The 17058-nt window shown below is 41.5% G+C and overlaps 1 protein-coding gene across 1 annotated transcript in view; it reads right to left on the bottom strand.

Moving 5' to 3' along the window:
• Positions 1 to 17058, bottom strand: part of LOC117545615 — a 106015-nt gene that overhangs the window by 8824 nt on the left and 80133 nt on the right. The window contains exons 64-68 of the mRNA XM_034215469.1: positions 10771 to 10863; positions 10488 to 10692; positions 4930 to 5117; positions 2625 to 2722; positions 1190 to 1374 (exon numbers count right to left, since the gene is read on the bottom strand). Coding sequence (XP_034071360.1) covers positions 1190 to 1374; positions 2625 to 2722; positions 4930 to 5117; positions 10488 to 10692; positions 10771 to 10863 — 769 coding nt within the window. The remainder of the gene's footprint in view (positions 1 to 1189; positions 1375 to 2624; positions 2723 to 4929; positions 5118 to 10487; positions 10693 to 10770; positions 10864 to 17058) is intronic.

Genomic DNA, 17058 nt, shown 5'->3' with positions numbered 1-17058 from the left:
TCGTCAGAGACAGAAACGGGGGATTTTGTGCTGATGAGGGGCATGGAGATGGGCTTGATCCCTGTGCCACGGCATACAATAGTGCTGGATTGCGAACTGGTGCGGGGAGTTGTGTCTATCGGGGTGCGTCCCGCGTTGCCACTCGATGGGATACATATGATTTTGGGCAACGATCTCGCTGGTAGTGCTGTGTGGGCTGGTGTGCCACCGCCTGTGGTGGTTTCCAGGCCGGTGGCATCTGGGGAGCCAGATGAGAGTGGTTTGCAGTTTCCAAGTGTGTTTCCAGTTTGTGCGGTGACACGTGCACAGAGCCGTAAAATGTCTGCTGACCCACATGTTTCGGAGTGTAGCAAAAGTAATGTGGTACATGTGGTCTCACTGCCTGATCTCCCTTCGTCGGTGTCAAAGGAGGACTGGGTCAGGAGTCAGAGGGACGATTCATCTCTTTCTGCTCTGTGGACTGAAGTGTTGCCGGCAGAGAAGGTCAGAGACATAGCCCAGGGTTACTTTGTTCAGGGGGACTTGCTGGTGCGTAAGTGGGTGCCCTGTGTTGGTGATGCTGTGGGGGGAGGCAATTTTTCAGGTGGTGGTGCCGAGTAGCTTTCGTGATGTGATATTGCAAACTGCGCATGATAGTGGGGGACATTTGGGGATAAAAAAAACCTATGACCGTGTCCTACGCTATTTTTTCTGGCCTCGGTTAAAGCGCGATGTTGCAAGTTATATTAAAGCATGCCACATATGTCAGTTCACTGGTAAACCAAGTCAGGTGGTGAAGCCTGCACCCCTCAGTCCCATTCCAGCCCTTGGTCAACCTTTTGAGCATTTGATCATAGATTGTGTGGGTTCATCAGTGGAGAGGGTGTGGCTGTCCTGTCTTGGCTGCATTGATTGCAGTGATTGCATTAACTCAGGGCACCTGGGTCTTGTGCTCTGCAGCTATTTTAAAGCCTCTCTGCTCCTGTCTGGTCTCGCTCTGTTTTCCTGCAGGCACCCGGCTCTGATGAGTATAACCAATGTGTTGAATTGACCAGTGTTGTGCAAATAAACACCTTTACCTACCCGTTGACATGTTGTGTCTCCTTTTTGTTGTGGCCTTTTGAGCCAGGTCGCAACACATTGTTTTGGGTAAAGTATTCCTCTAAGTCCTAAAGTTGCAATGCGTTTCTTACTGAAAAATGTGTCTTACGTTTAAACGAGCTGTCCATCATCTTCCTTTTGAGGCGGTAAAGTTCAGCTGTGGGCCTGACAGTGGCGAGGGTCTGCAGGGGTCTCAGGAGCCACTCCTCTAGAAGGATTTCTACCAGTCCAGCCTCGGACACCCTGGACCAGGAGAGCGGTGGCAGCGGCACTGACACAACCACTGAACACTCACTGAAAAAAAAAACAAGGCAACTAGGTTAAAAATATCTTACTGGAATAATTTTCTTATTAAGTTACATCTTTTTTTAAGATTTATATATATAATGTAACAGCAAATACACAACTATGAAGTTTGAGTTTATATACAATTTCACTACAGTGAGGGACACAGGGGACACAATTGTATGTATACAAATGAAAAAGTGGATTTTGCATAATAAGTGTCCTTTAACTACTTCATGACAGAATATTGGAGATAAAGCCGCACATGAAAATCAGGAAATCTGTCAACCCTTAGCTCATCCACCTGTCATTCAGAGGACATTCCAACTTGGTCTTTAAAACCTGTATTTTAGGCAGGTGGTCAGAATATTTTATCATTATTAACTGCTCCCTGTCTTTTGCCACTTTTTACCCCTTCTTGAAGAAACCATGGTTAAAAGTATCTATTTTTTTTACACATTGTAGGCCTATCTCCAAGCTTTTGTTTTTATCCAAGATTTAGGAATACAAATGTCACCACACAGTTGATTTATTTATGTTTAACAAAAATCTTACCATTGAAAAAATGTAATCTGGTTTTCAAGCTTCACACGACACATGGTTTTGAAATGACTTACTGCTTGTATCTGTCATTTGTGGAGCCTCTCGTGATCCTTACTTTTGTGGGTGCCCCCCAGGGCTCTATACTGGGTCCTCTTGCCACTAACTTGCTATCCCTGGTGCAAACCATGCCAAGTATAGACCTTAAATGATATGTAACTGTATGTCCCTTAGAATCTGACACAACTAATGTTTCCTTTATGTCTTGGCTCAATAATAATAAGAATAGGACATCCTAAAATGTTGTAATTTCAAAAAAGAGTCCCGCAACCTGGTAGTTATTTTCAACTCAAGTCCTTATTTTCTTCTGCAGAGTAAGGAAAGGCCTTCATGCTTTTATCTCCTCCAGAGTTAACTACCGCAGTGCTTTGAATTGTGCTATCAGCAGGCAACACATCTAAGAATACTAGGCAGAGAAACTCAATAACCTCTATCTCTTCTTAAATCTCACTTTTATCTTTTAAACCTTTTCTTAAAGACAGAGTATTTAATTTCACATTTTTTATATAGTTTTATATCTTTCTTTCATTATAATTAAAACTCAAGAAAGAATATGTCCCTCCACTGACCTCTGTTCATAACTGAATGAAAGGAATGTTTAAATAAAAAATGGGTTTCATGGAGCTTTTCTATATGTTTGTGTGAGACATGTGCAGTACCTGGGGGAGAATTTGTAGACAGAGGCCAGGCGTTTCCTGACCCCAGACAGAGCCATCGCCAGCCTGGTCTCCACCCAGTGGTAGGCATGCTTTCCTGCCTGGTTCGCAGAACACCATCAGTCATCATTCCATTTTACAAGTTTATCATCATATGACAGGGCAGGGGGCAGCGGATATGGCTTGGGTAAATGTCCAATTGGCTTCTTGTTGTCACGGTAACCAGGGCTATGCTTAGTTCAAGGTTGTTCTACACAAATATGTGTGTGCGTGTGTGTGTAAACTAAAGTAAAGTAAAATGAACATTCTTCTACTTTATATTTACCAATTTTTTATTACATAACTTGAGAGGATTTCGCATCACTACAAATAGATTATGGTGGTAAAAGTATCCCAGTTTATGCAGGTTTTAACAACACCAGGTCAAGAGCTCTTTCAGGTTTTTGAAACTTGGATATTTAGATGCAGACGACATAAACAAGTTACCCTACTGCAGTGGTTCTCAAAGTGGGGGTCAGAGGCATGACAGGGGGGGTGCGAGAGACCAGGGGGGGAAATGGTTATTACAACAAAAAAAAATCATATTTTGAAAAATTATTGATTGAAAATAATATGATACAGTACAGTACTATTACGTCTGGGTCTCTGTGTTTCATTAAAGCTCGGCTCTGTGTGTGTGTGGAACGAGCCATTTTGTGTGCGTGCACGAGCGAGAGAGAGAGAGAGAGAGAGAGAGAGCGCACCGGTACCGGAGATCATAGTTGTTAGCTTCTGGTGCTAGCGAGCTACGCTAACGGATATACTGTAAGGAGTTTTTTCAACAACAAAGTGGAGGAGAGTCCTATCCTGTCAGACTGAGAGACTCAGTGAGCTAAAGGATTCTCTCAGTGTTATCTCAGTGGGTCTCAAACGTTTTGGTCACCATTAATGTAAACAATTATTTCCGAGGCACACGTTTATATGATCATTATAGTTATAAAAAAATAAGAGAATAAATGAAAAACAGGTATGAAATACTATATGACAGTAAAAAAAGAATAAAGTTTAAAAGGGGAGTGATTTGTAAAATATCCATAAAGAAATAGTAAATCTGTTTCCAGTTCTGTTTCAAATGGGTGTTGAGAGATGTATCCATAGATCTCTTCATTTTGCTCTCAACGTGCACCAGATTGATGCTTTTAACTTCAATATTTAAAAATCTTCCCGGGGGAGCTTGCCCCCGGACCGCCCTATGTGAGGTCCACACACCACCTATAAAAATAGCACTTTACCCCTGCTTACACCTATATGCCGTGAACTGATTATCGAGCCTTCATTGTAACAGTCGCGGGTACATTGTGTATTTGCGTGGGGAATGTTGCAGTAGAAAATTTCACTGTAGCGACCGGTACATTAATGGGAAACCCTAAATGTTTGAGCACCCTCTATGAAACGTCAAGCTACCCCACAGCACACCAAAATAAATCTCTGGCGCCGCCACTGAGCCTGACTATTTGTGTTGGGGGGGCCCGACTTTTTTTTTTCTCCAAAGGGGGGGCCTGACAGAAAAAGTTTGAGAACCACTGCCCTACTGTAACCCAAAACCTAACTCAGATTGTAGTTCTTAAATATCAACACATTATTTTAGTCAGCGAAATAGAATTTACCAGGGCTGTCAATGTTAACGAGTTGTTCAAATATCTTCTGTAATTCCAGCATAGATGTTTACTATGAATCGCATGGCAGTGCAAAGGCAAACAAAATGGAGAAGTCGGCACGAGCTATATGTATCTGCAGACTGGAGACCACTGGACATCAGTGAGCAATGGAACACCTCATCCATCACAAATGGCAACTGCACTTGTTGGCTTTAGATGTGGTTAGTACAGAGGTAAGGCACTTTGCTGAACCATGCTCCTGTAGTTGCACAGGAGTGGGAGAAAGCAGACAGTCTCCACTGTAGGACCGACAGATAGAGCCCACAGTATGATAGCGGCAGAGATAACATGCCATGCATGTGTAGCGCACATTATATGAGTGGTATCACAGCGGCTCTCTGTGACATCAGCTTTGTCGATGCTTTAGCTGTCAGACTTCATGCCATAAATTCAGATATCATGTTATAATAAAGTAAAAAACCCTATGATTTCTATTAGCAGTTTGTCATACATTTCTTAATTACACACCACACGTGGTTTTTTTCCCCCCCAAATACGAGTAAACACTAGTTTGAACTATATTATTTTATTTAAGTGTTTTAATCGTTGACAGCACTAGAATTTGCTAATCTTACTATAACATTTGATGCTAGGAAAAAAATATTTCTCACCACATCCAGGGCGGCGCTGAGCGTGGTGACCCCAGCCTGAGCCAGGGGCCTCAGCTGAGGGTTCCCAATCAGCACAGGGAGGACATGCATCAGCCCGTCAGTCCACAGAGAAACAGCCTCCCTCCACAGGGCCTCCACCCTCTGGCCCTTCACATCTTGGTACACACCTGCCAGAGTGGCCAGGGGCCCTGAGAATAGAGCAAAAATGCATTAAGATGAGAGCAGCAGATAAACAGTATTATCACATTCAAATAACTCAAATGGAAAGTAGGGGTAAAGTATCCTGACAAAAGAAACATTGTGAAAAGATGCTTCTCATGCGTCATATAATGACGCAAAGGAAAAGATAATTAGTTTGTGATTTCATGAAGAAATTCGATTTCTGGCTTTGAGGAAAGGCAGGGACTGACTGCATCACTCAAAAAGTCAAATTTAACTCCGCTGACCATATCAGTGTAGCGCTTATTAGCCCGTGGACCTGTCTGTCCTAGAAGCAGGCTTAGACCTACTTTACACTTTATTGTGCCCCAGGAGGAAATTCCTTACAGCACCGTACACATCACAGAGCAGTACACATGAACACCAGTACACACTCCTATCCAGTGAGGCCAGTTGTTCAAAGGGAAGATTGGAAGTTTTGAAGTGGGGTTGTATTAGGAACTTATCTTTAGAAAGTGTGAGCACCTGTAGCTCTCTGAAGAGATGGGTGATGTCATTTGTGTACTTAATTATAATTAAGTACTTACAGTATGCAGAAATCTGAGTATTCTCTGAATCGGGTGCCTTTTGGGTCTTTTGAAAAATGAAACCAAAATGTTTGGTCATAACATCTGGTAGTGGACTACTTACATGTTCCCACCTCAGGCACAAAATATAAATAATTACTAGGAATTTCCTTGAAAAAATGTAACAGGGTTGAAGTTTTTGACAAAAAGTAGGCATGAGACCTTGTTTAGCTAAGATATGGCACCACATGGAAATCAAGGACATTACAAAATTGTAATATTTTGCAAAACTATTGTTTATTTTTGTAATAAACAATTATTTACTATTATGAATTCATATAACATAGTTGAAATGTTGAGCTTGTCAATCTTAATCTGAAAATACAAAAACTGAAATATAGGTAAGAGAATAAACTGACACTTTTGTGATGTAATTCCCTCAATGCAGATCACACATGGACTGATCCATTATTTTAATAGGAGGGTAAATGGTATAGCGTGACGGGGTTGAAACAAACTGAGGGACAATATTGCAATTTCATAGATAATTCAAGTATTTATTCAGAATTGATTTTTGATCAGTTAAAGTTGACAAGCATATGATTATATTAGCAGCAACATTTTGGGATAATTGGCCATTTTGATTTGTTTAATATTAAATTAATATGTAATAATGCTTAGTGAGGACATGCAAATATGTCTGTCTAAGACAACCAATTTTTGTGTCTGTCTAAAACAAAATATATATTTAATTTTACATTGTAATGCAAAACAACCTGTTCCATTAATTCATTGCTTTAAAATACATTTTGTAGTTTCCTTTCATTTAAAATGGTTGAGGTAAGCTTGGGGGACTCAAAGGGCACCTGATTGTTTGTCTGAACACCTTGTTTCTCTTGTGCATTAAGAACACTTGTGTTAGGGCATGAATTAACAATAAATAGGTTATATACAGTATAAAATACCACGTACTGTCCGCCCTCCTATGCCACCCTGGCATGACCTCTTGCCTCCCCTTTGCCCCCCCATGTAAAATGTTCTAGAACCGCCACTGCACTTAACCCAAAGTTGCTCAGGATGTCAAGGTAAGTCCGAGGGAATGTTTGAGAGATTGTATGAATAATTTGCATGAGCAAGTGGCACCTTGTGCGGCAGCCTCTGCCTCTGTCTGAATGTGTGCAAATCGGGAATGCTCACCTAAATGCAAAAGTGCTTTGAGAGGTCACAAATACGGTGGCCGACAGGAGCAAATGCGCTACAACGGTCCAAAACATTTCCATAAGGAGAAACGCACTGCAGTTTCAAAAACACTGCAAATGAAAAAACACGAATGAGCCAAAACACATGCAAATAAAGAAACATCTTCACCTACTTAAAAACACATGCGCAGTGTTAACTAAAAGCGCTGCATAAACAAAAACTCTGCAAATAAAAAAACGCTGCAAGAAGCTAAAAACACAACGAAAATCAGGGGACACTAAAAAGTGATGCACACACTGGCCAACTGTCACTGGCCGTTTCTCAATTGCGAGGATGCTTGCTTGGTAGCACATGTCTTCCGAGTCACATCCTTCAGAAGCTAGGCAAGAATCCTTCCTGGCATTCGGAAAACGAAGAGTGGAACAGGCTAGCAAGTGTGCGTCATATGAGAGGCCCCGCCTTACATTTTCCGCCACAGATTTGGGGAAATTGGTCCGTGCGCAAAGCATTGTGGGGATTTGAAGGACGCGAAGTCTACCCATGTGCAGCCTCGAAATTACTATTTGTTTCCGATAGCTATGAATTCTAGGACATGCCTTTTAGTTTAGGTTAGCCCTTCAACACATGAGGTGGTGATTATGTGGCGAGATACAGTCTATATTAATTACCGGTTTTAGAGGCCTTATTGTTGAGCTCTGTGAAGTTGGGTGTGGGTGATTAATTATACAGGCGGGGATGTTGGCTATGGGTATGTGAACAAAAGTAAAGACGCAAGAGTAACTCCATGTTAAGGAGGCCCTATTATGCTTTTTGGGATGTTCCCTTTCCTGTACTGTGTGTTTTTTGTGAATGTAAAATGTAAAGGCTAAAATCCCTGTGTTCCCTGTGTTCCCTCTAGACCAGGGGTTCTCAAAGTGCGGCCCGCGGGCCAATGGCGGCCCTCGGAAATGTTTCTGGCGGCCCGCAATATTTAATGTGACACGCTGAAATGCATGCGTTATATTTGAATCCTCCATGGTTGTATCTAGTAAGAATTAGAATGAGTAGCTTTCCAGCAGTATCTCCTGTGAGACTGTAACCAGGGCACAGCAGCCAATATGGCCGCTCAAAGCAGCTTGACTTTACACTGTGTGGGATTGGTGGATTTGTGTGTCCGTCAAGGAAATCTCGGCCGGCAGCCATCATGGTCTGAAATGACCAATGGACATCGAGAAATCACTAAGGGCCTACCCACCAAGTAAAAAAAACATAAACCACGTGTCTCCCATCAGTTTACATCTGTGAGGAGAGAGAGAGAGAGAGAGAGACAGATAAAATGGCTAAAAAAAACTTTACAGTTGCCGACTTCGCTAGAGATTTTTTTCGCTAGCAGCAGTGAAGATAGAGCCTCAGAACCTGAATTCTTCGACTCTTCTGAAGAAGAAGAATACAAAGACAACAACAAGGATCCATTTGGACATGGGTAAGTGTAAATATTACAGTAATAGTGTACTGGCAATGTGTGGGGAATACCGCGAAAATGAACAATAGGTTTATTGATATATATTTTGTATCGATAGTCATGAACTTTTTATTGGAACAAAATAGACTCTCCATTAGCAAACGTTTACTCTGTGTTAACGTTATTTTGGTGTGTAAAAGTGAGATTACATGTGTAGATGATTAAATTAATCATTTATTCATCCCACAACGGAGACATTTACAGTGACATGTTTTTGCCATCGATTATTTTATCATACTGTTCTGTATAGATTTATTTATATGTGTGCCTGTTATTATTTTACCGTCCTGTACAGATGAGACTTTGTAATCAGATGTAGCCTATGTATATGTGTTTCTGTGATTTTATACTGAATGTAAAGTAACTGGAAATACCTGTCTGTGTGTGTGTGTGTGTGTGTGTGTGTGTGTGTGTGTGTGTGTGTGTGTGTGTGTGTGTGTGTGTGTGTGTGTGTGTGTGTGTGTGTGTGTGTATGTGTGTGTGTGTGTGTGAGAGAGAGAGAGATCGAGAGAGACTCCTTCTGCAACCTCCCAAACTCTCCATCTGCGGCTGCCACCAGGTCAAGATACACCTCAGCACAAAGGCTCCACCACAGCCATCACCTTCAACCCAGCCAGAAAGGAGGTCTCGTATAGCACTTGTACACCCCACCTACACAGCAGCCCATGCACCATCACCCCCACCTACACAGCAGCCAGACCCACTGTCTTGGAAGACAGACAAAGACCTTGACACTGTCTTGACATTTATAATGAATAGTTGGTTGAAAGTTCTGATGTTCAATATTGTAAATAGTGAGATTTTCCAGTTTCTTATATTTATATAAATAGTTGGTTGAAAAAAACATATTTCTAATAAATTGTTGGTTGAAAAAAAAAGGTTGAATGCTCAATTTGTATTTGTACACATCACATGAACCTTGGTATGTGATATGAAGTCATTATTCAGTCCTAATGTATCTCAGTCCCTGCTGTGGTGAAAGTAGAGTGATAAATACCTATTTTACTAAAAATTTGAATTTAATGTTTTTCATTTTAGACATGAATAACACATTTATATACAGTGTAATTCAAATATTTCACTGCTTTTGTGATCCTAGGACTTTGGTAACCAAATCTAAAATACCAAAACAATTCGATCACATGAGTAAATTTGTGTTTTCACAAGAGTTTTGAAGATTTTCCAAAAATCAGATTTCACATTTTAAGCTTTTGAGCTACTTATCTCATCAAACAGTGCTCTAAGGTGAGCAATATGCATATATAGCAAGACCAGAGATTGTCCTGAACATTTTGATATTTAACACATGGGGTGCCATGTTAGAAGAAATACATTTAAAAGGTGATTTAAGAAAACATCTAAAAATCGAGAAAATACCCTTAGACTCCAGAGGGTTAAGAATGGTAAAACTGCGCCCCCTGGGTTGTCATTCATAAATTATGAATGACAGCTTGTGGAAAGTTTGCTAGACTACTGGTTGCATGGCAACTAGGCATCTCGCGAGTTGCGGTAATTGGTTAGTACAATAAAGAAAGGATTTGTTTTGGAATTATTTTGTGTTCCGTTTTTTCTTGGGCGGCCCTCAATCCAATATTGGGTACCTAAATTGGCCCTCACTCATCAAAACTTTGAGAACCCCTGCTCTAGACTGAGTCCCCAAGCTAAGACGCCTCCATTGGACTCCTTTATTATGAGGACATCCCTATGTAACACTTGCTTCTATTGGCTAGCACTTCAACACATTGTATGTGATAGGCTAAGGGATACCAATCAGGGCACACTGGGCTCTGGTTTCAGACAGAGGGTGAAAAGAGGTGCTGCAGCACAGGCAGTATGAGAAAAATAAAGAGCTTTTTGAACATTAAAGCATGGAGACATGTGAGAGTAGAGGCACAAAATATAAAGATGAACCTGAATTTAGCCGAATATGTCCTCTTTAAAGCATTATTTTCAAGTGAAAGAACCACAATGTTTTTCTTAAGGAAAAGTAAAGTATTGGCCAAACCAAAGCAGCACGAGAGCGTCCTATCTCTTTTATCTGCTCTCTTAATCTTTCTCAATTTCCTTTTCAGTGACACAAAATGCACGACCCCATGGAGGCAATGTCTGCCATGTGACCCCTGTGGACTCACTCCTCAGTTCCTGTTGTCCCAGCAGAGAGGCGTGCTGCAGCAGGCTGAGGAGGCGCGGCAGGCTGTCGGTAAAGACGCGGCGCAGGGGGCTGTGCTGCCACAGAGCAGGCAGACCCCCCTGTCTGTGCTGCAGCAGAGCCTGAGCATGCTGGGAAACATGAAGCGGAAAGGCACTCAGCTCCTGAAGCAACTCGCTGTCCCTGGACTGTGGAGAGAAGGTTGCCAAGTTCAAAACATTTAAATGCATTTGTTGACGTAACTTATCCTGCAGTAATTTGTCTACCTGCCGTCTGAATTCCACGAGGAGATGCTGTAACGTCTTGACTCTTTGCAGCAGCTTGGTCTGTATGCGAGTGCTTAGATATTGAATCCGTGCCTGTGAAAACAAAAACATATTGAACAGATTCTGAATGATTTGAACTTATTATTCTCTTCACGGATCAACTCTATGGAATAATAGAATGATTACATTTAATGGGGAATTGTTACGAGGAAGGCATTTTCTTTGTTTATGATCTGTCCGATTGCACTGGTCACTTTATTTCTTAAACAATTTGAAAATACAGATATAACAGATAAAAAAAGTATACATTGCAGGAAGAGGCAGAAAACCAAATGGTCTTATTTGAAGCCTCCACCTATGATGAAGGTAGATATGGTGCAAAATGCGAGAGCGTGTAAAACATGATGTGAGCACTTGCAGAAAAAAAATCTGAGCTTGTGTGCATACATTTACACTAAATATCCACGTAACTGTGAACCAAATGTACACTTGTATAAAATATCCACGTAACTGTGAACCAAATTTACACTTCTATAAAATATCCACGTAACTGTGAACCAAATTTGAAGTCACAGAAGGAAAAAAAAGTGTTGTAGATTGTAGGAAAAAAATGAACTTAGGGATGAAATGTTCACTTGCAGAAAAATACATATCTTTTAAATATATTTTCCATTACAACTGCAACTTGGTTATTACAACCTCTCAAATCAGTCATTACAACTTGACGAATCTGCTCTGTGGCAGTATAAATCGACGAATCTGCGGTCTTGACTTTTGCTACACTTCTTGCGATAAATGTGTCGCAAAAGTAATTTTCACCTGTAGATGTGGGGGGAGGGAGGGGGGTTGGAGTGAAGGGGCGGAGCTATCAGAACGACGAGGCTCGGGTCAGTCACACAGTCACAGCCATAGTCAGGTCGAACCGGATGACTGCGGGGCTAACGGTTCGTGTCGCTACCAGTCCGCTGACATGGCGCGTCAATCAACGGTAAGTTTTGCCCATTACTTGCCCAGTATTACTTTGAATATTATTATTGTGATTGAGGATTAAATCCGCTTTGAAGACCACCGTTTTATATTGTGCAGTTTAGCGGCAAAATAACGTCAGTTAGCCAGCTAACGCTAGCTTTGTTGAGTTTACGCTAGCTGAACAAGTAGTGGTTGTGGTCTACAGCAGTAATTAATATATTATAGCCTACTACTTTGGCACTAACGGTTGATAACAGTTTATGAAAATAAAACCAATTGAACTGTACTGAAATAATGACAAGTTTTATAATTGTTTTGGGCTCCTGCTGTGTTTTTAAAGCCTTTGGAAATTATCCATGCTATTTTCTATTTAGAACGAAGACTTCAGAATCTTAAAATCCCTTATAGGCCTGTGACAAACAGCCAAAAAGGGCTTTAGGTTTCGAGATACCGTTCCCGGAGTTAGGATAAAACACAACTTACTTTTTCCTCATCTCTAAGGCCTCCCATACTTGAAATGGATTGTTGTATACAAATATTTTACTGCAAAAGTGGTGAAATTGATATATAAAGTTATACACCCCAAACTAAAAATAAAGCCTGGCCGTCTGGGGGTTGAGGCATATAAACTCATGTAGATTCACAATGGAAGGTCTGATAGGTTTAAAACTTGGCATACCTGAGGTCAGGACATCCCTCTGCATTATAGAAAAGACTGAATGTCAATATCTTACTGTAAATTGGAGATACAGTCATTTGAACACATACCTACAATAGGCGGAAATGTAAATCTATGTAGAACGTTCTCTTTACTTTGTAGTGACTCTGACATGGATTGCCATAGCAACACATATGAGGGCTTGTTGGAAAGGTGTGGTTCTACTGAATCCAGCAATACTAATTGTGTAAAGGTAGCTTACATACTCATGCAGTTATGTCACTAAACGTATAAGGTGTCCCAAATGGGGAAAATATGAAATAGTCCTAATTAAATCTATAGTATCACCAATTAGTTTTATTTTGACTTCACTTATCAGGGGTGGAAAATAATAACAAATTATCTTGAGTAGAAGTCCCTAAAAGGTATGACAACTTGAGAATTGTTATTTTTTTAAGTAAAATATTGCAACTTCAACATTAGTGCAGAGAAAATGCAGGCCTAAAATGCAATAGAACTACTAACGAAGTAGTAGTAGTTGGACATCAGCTCGTCGCGGGCGATGTTGGTGGTCAGAAACTGATCCACTAAGAACTGCAACACCTTGATTTTACAACTCAAGCTTATGCTCCTCATAACAGCAAGTCATTCAGCTCTGTAGAGAATCAAGAAGTTATACTACAGTATTTGACTCCACCTGCTTTATCTGCATCTCATTGCCTTCGTGGGTTTCTTCACAAACTAGGGTTAGGGTTAACCCTAACCCCTAACCCAGGGACAGGTAAATCATTGCAAATATTTTTGGACTGTGAAATGATGGGACCTTGTCAAATAAAATGGCTAATTAGCTAACTGGAAAGTGACCCAGCTTAATGTTTCATTAATGTAACAGAGCCTGTCCAGTAGCCTATATTCACAATAAACTCTGTTTCTCCTGGCTTAATTAGTATCACTGGTAACAATACTGTAAATAGAGCCTAACAAAAACAGTTTAAGTACAACATAGATACTGTACAAATTCTGAAGTGTATCTTTTTTCTTTTTTTTCAATTTTACCAGAATGGAGAGTGATGTACAAACAGTGGATCCAAATGGTATGGTAAACATTTTGAAAAAGGGAAGAAACAAGATCCATATGTCAAAAATCCCACAGCAGAAGGCCTCCAACGTATACGAAATGTTGCTCAACAGAGAGATGATGATGTTCATAAAACTCTCTCTCCATATACAGATGATATACTTTCGTTTAAAATAAAGGTGTCATGTAGAGCAAACTACTCCAGTAAGACCAATATCAGTGAGCAACAAGTTGCAAATGTTGAAAGTGAGAGCATACCTGCATCAGTCTCTTCAAGAAGACTGAGTAGGGTTGATACATTATCGTTTGACATACGAAGAGATTGTTTCATTTGTGGGAGGGCCAGATCAAGACCAGAACCTCTGACAGCCATTATGACTGGTACAGGTAAGAGTACCCGAGACAAGGTCCTTCATGCAGTCTCAGAAAGGCTTGATGAAGTTGTACATCTTCGGCTGCTCTCATATCCGGATCTCTTTGCATATGATGCCAAATATCATAGAAGCTGCCTTAAACACTATATCTCTAAACTAAATATAGCAGCTGCCAGACGAAAAAAAGAATCAGAACAGCAGACCAGTATCTATGACAAAGCTTTTATTAAGCTCACTGAACTCATTGACAAAACTGTTTTCTCAAAAGAAATGAAAGTGACGACCCTCAACTCCTTGGCTGGGAGGTTTGATGACACTGAGGTCTGGGGAAGAAGATGAGACGGTCCAACACACTAAATACAGCTCCTGGAAACTGAAGGAAAAGCTCTTACTGCATTACAAGCACAGGCTGGTATTTGTAGAACGAGCTGGAAAGTCTGATTAGGTATGAAGGTGTGCCCATGGGATTGGCAATGAGAGCTGTACAACTCGAAGACAAGCCAGAAGAGACAACAGCTTCTACAGCAGACTGTGAGACACAACAGCAAAGTCAAGGTCTCTCTGACAGGCAAATACTACATAGAGCTGCAGACATATTGAGAAAGAGCATGGAGCAGGTTGACCATAAATCATATGTCAGCAGTGATCGACTATCACGTCTACATTGCAGCAATTATGTACCAAGCAATGTTTATGACTTTGTGAACTGGTGTGTTGATTCAAATGCTCACAGAAATTGCGAGACCTGTGATGAGGAACCAGCTTTGAAGGACAATCTGCGTGTCATTGCAATCTGCCATGATCTCATTGCACAGTGCCGTCACATCCATACGCCAATAATACTGGGACTTGCCATTTTGATTCATCATTTTACTCATCAATGAGCTCAGTGCAATGGGGCACTGTGTTTCCTATACAGAGGTTCGACAGTTCCTCACATCTGTGGCAGCAGACCAGATATCAAGGACGTGGTGTCTACATCCCAACTGGCCTCACTGGAGTCACTGAACATGGAATTGTTGATGCAGCCATCGATAACTTTGATCAGAATGAGGATACTCTGGACGGGAAGCAAACAACTCATGCTATGGCATCTGTTGTGTACCGAAGAGGCCATGTCTCCACTGCATATGAATGTCTAGCACGAGTCCCAGAGAGGTCTCTCTCAACCTTGAACACAGCTGACTTGAATGGAGAGAAACTTCACAGATATGTTTGGATTATTTGAATTTGTATTCATTCCGTTTTCATGTGTATAGTCACAGTACAAATTAATTGGTGGGGGTGTTCAATATGAATACTTGGTGAGGTTTAGTGTTCTGAGTTGATATTTAATGCATATGATAACAAGCTTATCTTATTATTTCTGGATACAGATATATCAAACCTCCAAAGCGACCAGAACCGCCCGAACTTCCAAAACCTGAGATACTACACATAAACACAGCAGTCTCCAAAGCAGCAGAAGGCAGAGACCTGGTATGGAAGCTGGCTCGAAACCAGAGCGAGAATCAACAGCATATTCCTGCGTGGTCTGCATTCAATGCCTTCACATCAGACACACCTTGTCCAGTAGCCAGTGTACTATACATGCCCTTCATAAGAGAATCGCCCTCAGATTTGTCCACCATCTATACAGCTATGATACAGCTTGTACAGCTAGCTGAAGAACTGGGACAACACCATGTGCTTGTGACTGCAGACCTTGCAATTTATAGCAAAGCGCAACAGATATTGTGGAACAAACCAGAGCTCTTAAAAGGGAAGATCACAATGAGACTAGGAGGTATGCATATCACAATGGCTTACCTTGCAAGCATTGGAAAGCTCTATGGTGATGGCGGACTGTTTGACATACTCACTGAGTCAGACGTGTATGCAGAGGGCACAGCCCGACAGTTGCTTCAGGGGAAGCAGCTGGCAAGAGGAATAAGGAGCATAAAGCTAGCCTCTGAGGCTCTGTTCAGGCTCTTCTGGAAAGCCATGCAATCATGGCTTGAAAAGAAAGGCAAATGTGCAATAACTGGAGCACAAGAGCAACTCCTACGAGATGTACAGCATGCATTTCATGGTAATGACAAGGCCACTGCTCAACAGCTTATCGGTGAGGTGGAGACGGAACTTACTGGGATCCAGAACATTATCAAGACTTTCATAGTTGAAGGGGCTAAGCAATCAGCAACTTTTGGATATTGGTTAATGTTCCTCAAGGGTGCTGATCTGTTGCTAAGGATCCTTCGTTCAGAACATGAAGCAGACTTTCAACTTCACCTGAATAGCATGTGTGAAGTCATCCCTTGGTTCAGAGCTGCTGGAAGAACCAATTATGCCAAGTACATGCCGGTCTACGTTGCAGAAATGAAAGCTCTTGAACATGAACAACCAGAAGCATACACATTCATGCAAGAAGGCGGATTTGCTGTCCGCCGGTCAGAGGATCACAGCTTCAACTGTGTGGCGACTGATCAGGCACTGGAGCAAACCATTAACCGAGAAGGCAAGAGTCAGGGTGGAGTTGTTGGCTTCACATTGCGAAAGGCAGCTCTCACAAGATGGTTGATGACAAGGCATGTGACCACACCATACGTGGATGCCATGAAAGACCTTTGTGACACTGATGCAAAGGGCCCAAAAGCACACAAAGAACATGGAGCCTCTAGAATGGACAGAGATGAGGGAGACATACAAAAGATAATGGAAGCTGTGGAGCAGAAGCAGAACCCCTTTGACCTTGATAGTATCCCTGAGGAACTGATCAATATTGCAAGTGGTCAGGTTGCATCTGAGAAAGTTGCAAAAGAGCTATCAAGTTTCCTCCAAGATGGTGCTGAGCCGAATGCCATCTTTATTGAACAACGCCTGGCAAAATCCAAAAAAACTAAGAGCTTCTGGGATCCTGAGAAAAGAAAACAGTGTGCAACCTTCAAAGACATGAAAACATCAGGTGGAGTCAGTACTAGAAAGGTTCACATGAACTCAGATGTGCTCTTTCGAAGATTACTTGCTGTATCCAAGCAAAGAGAGGTATCCATGGAGACTGTGATGTCTCGTGAACTTGCTGCTGTCCCCCCCTCTTTGTTTTATGATGATGGAAGCATGAGAAAGACAACAAAAGCCGACCTTGCTAAAAAATTGGAGTCAGTAGTTGAAGAGACACAGCAGTTGCCTAATGTTGCTGAACCATCTGCATACATCATCGATGACATGGC

The sequence above is a fragment of the Gymnodraco acuticeps genome, unplaced genomic scaffold (assembly GCF_902827175.1).
Source record: "Gymnodraco acuticeps unplaced genomic scaffold, fGymAcu1.1, whole genome shotgun sequence".
NCBI classification, from domain to species: domain Eukaryota; kingdom Metazoa; phylum Chordata; class Actinopteri; order Perciformes; family Bathydraconidae; genus Gymnodraco; species Gymnodraco acuticeps.
Note: the sequence above shows the minus strand (reverse complement) of the source record. Positions and strands in the feature narration are given on the sequence as shown.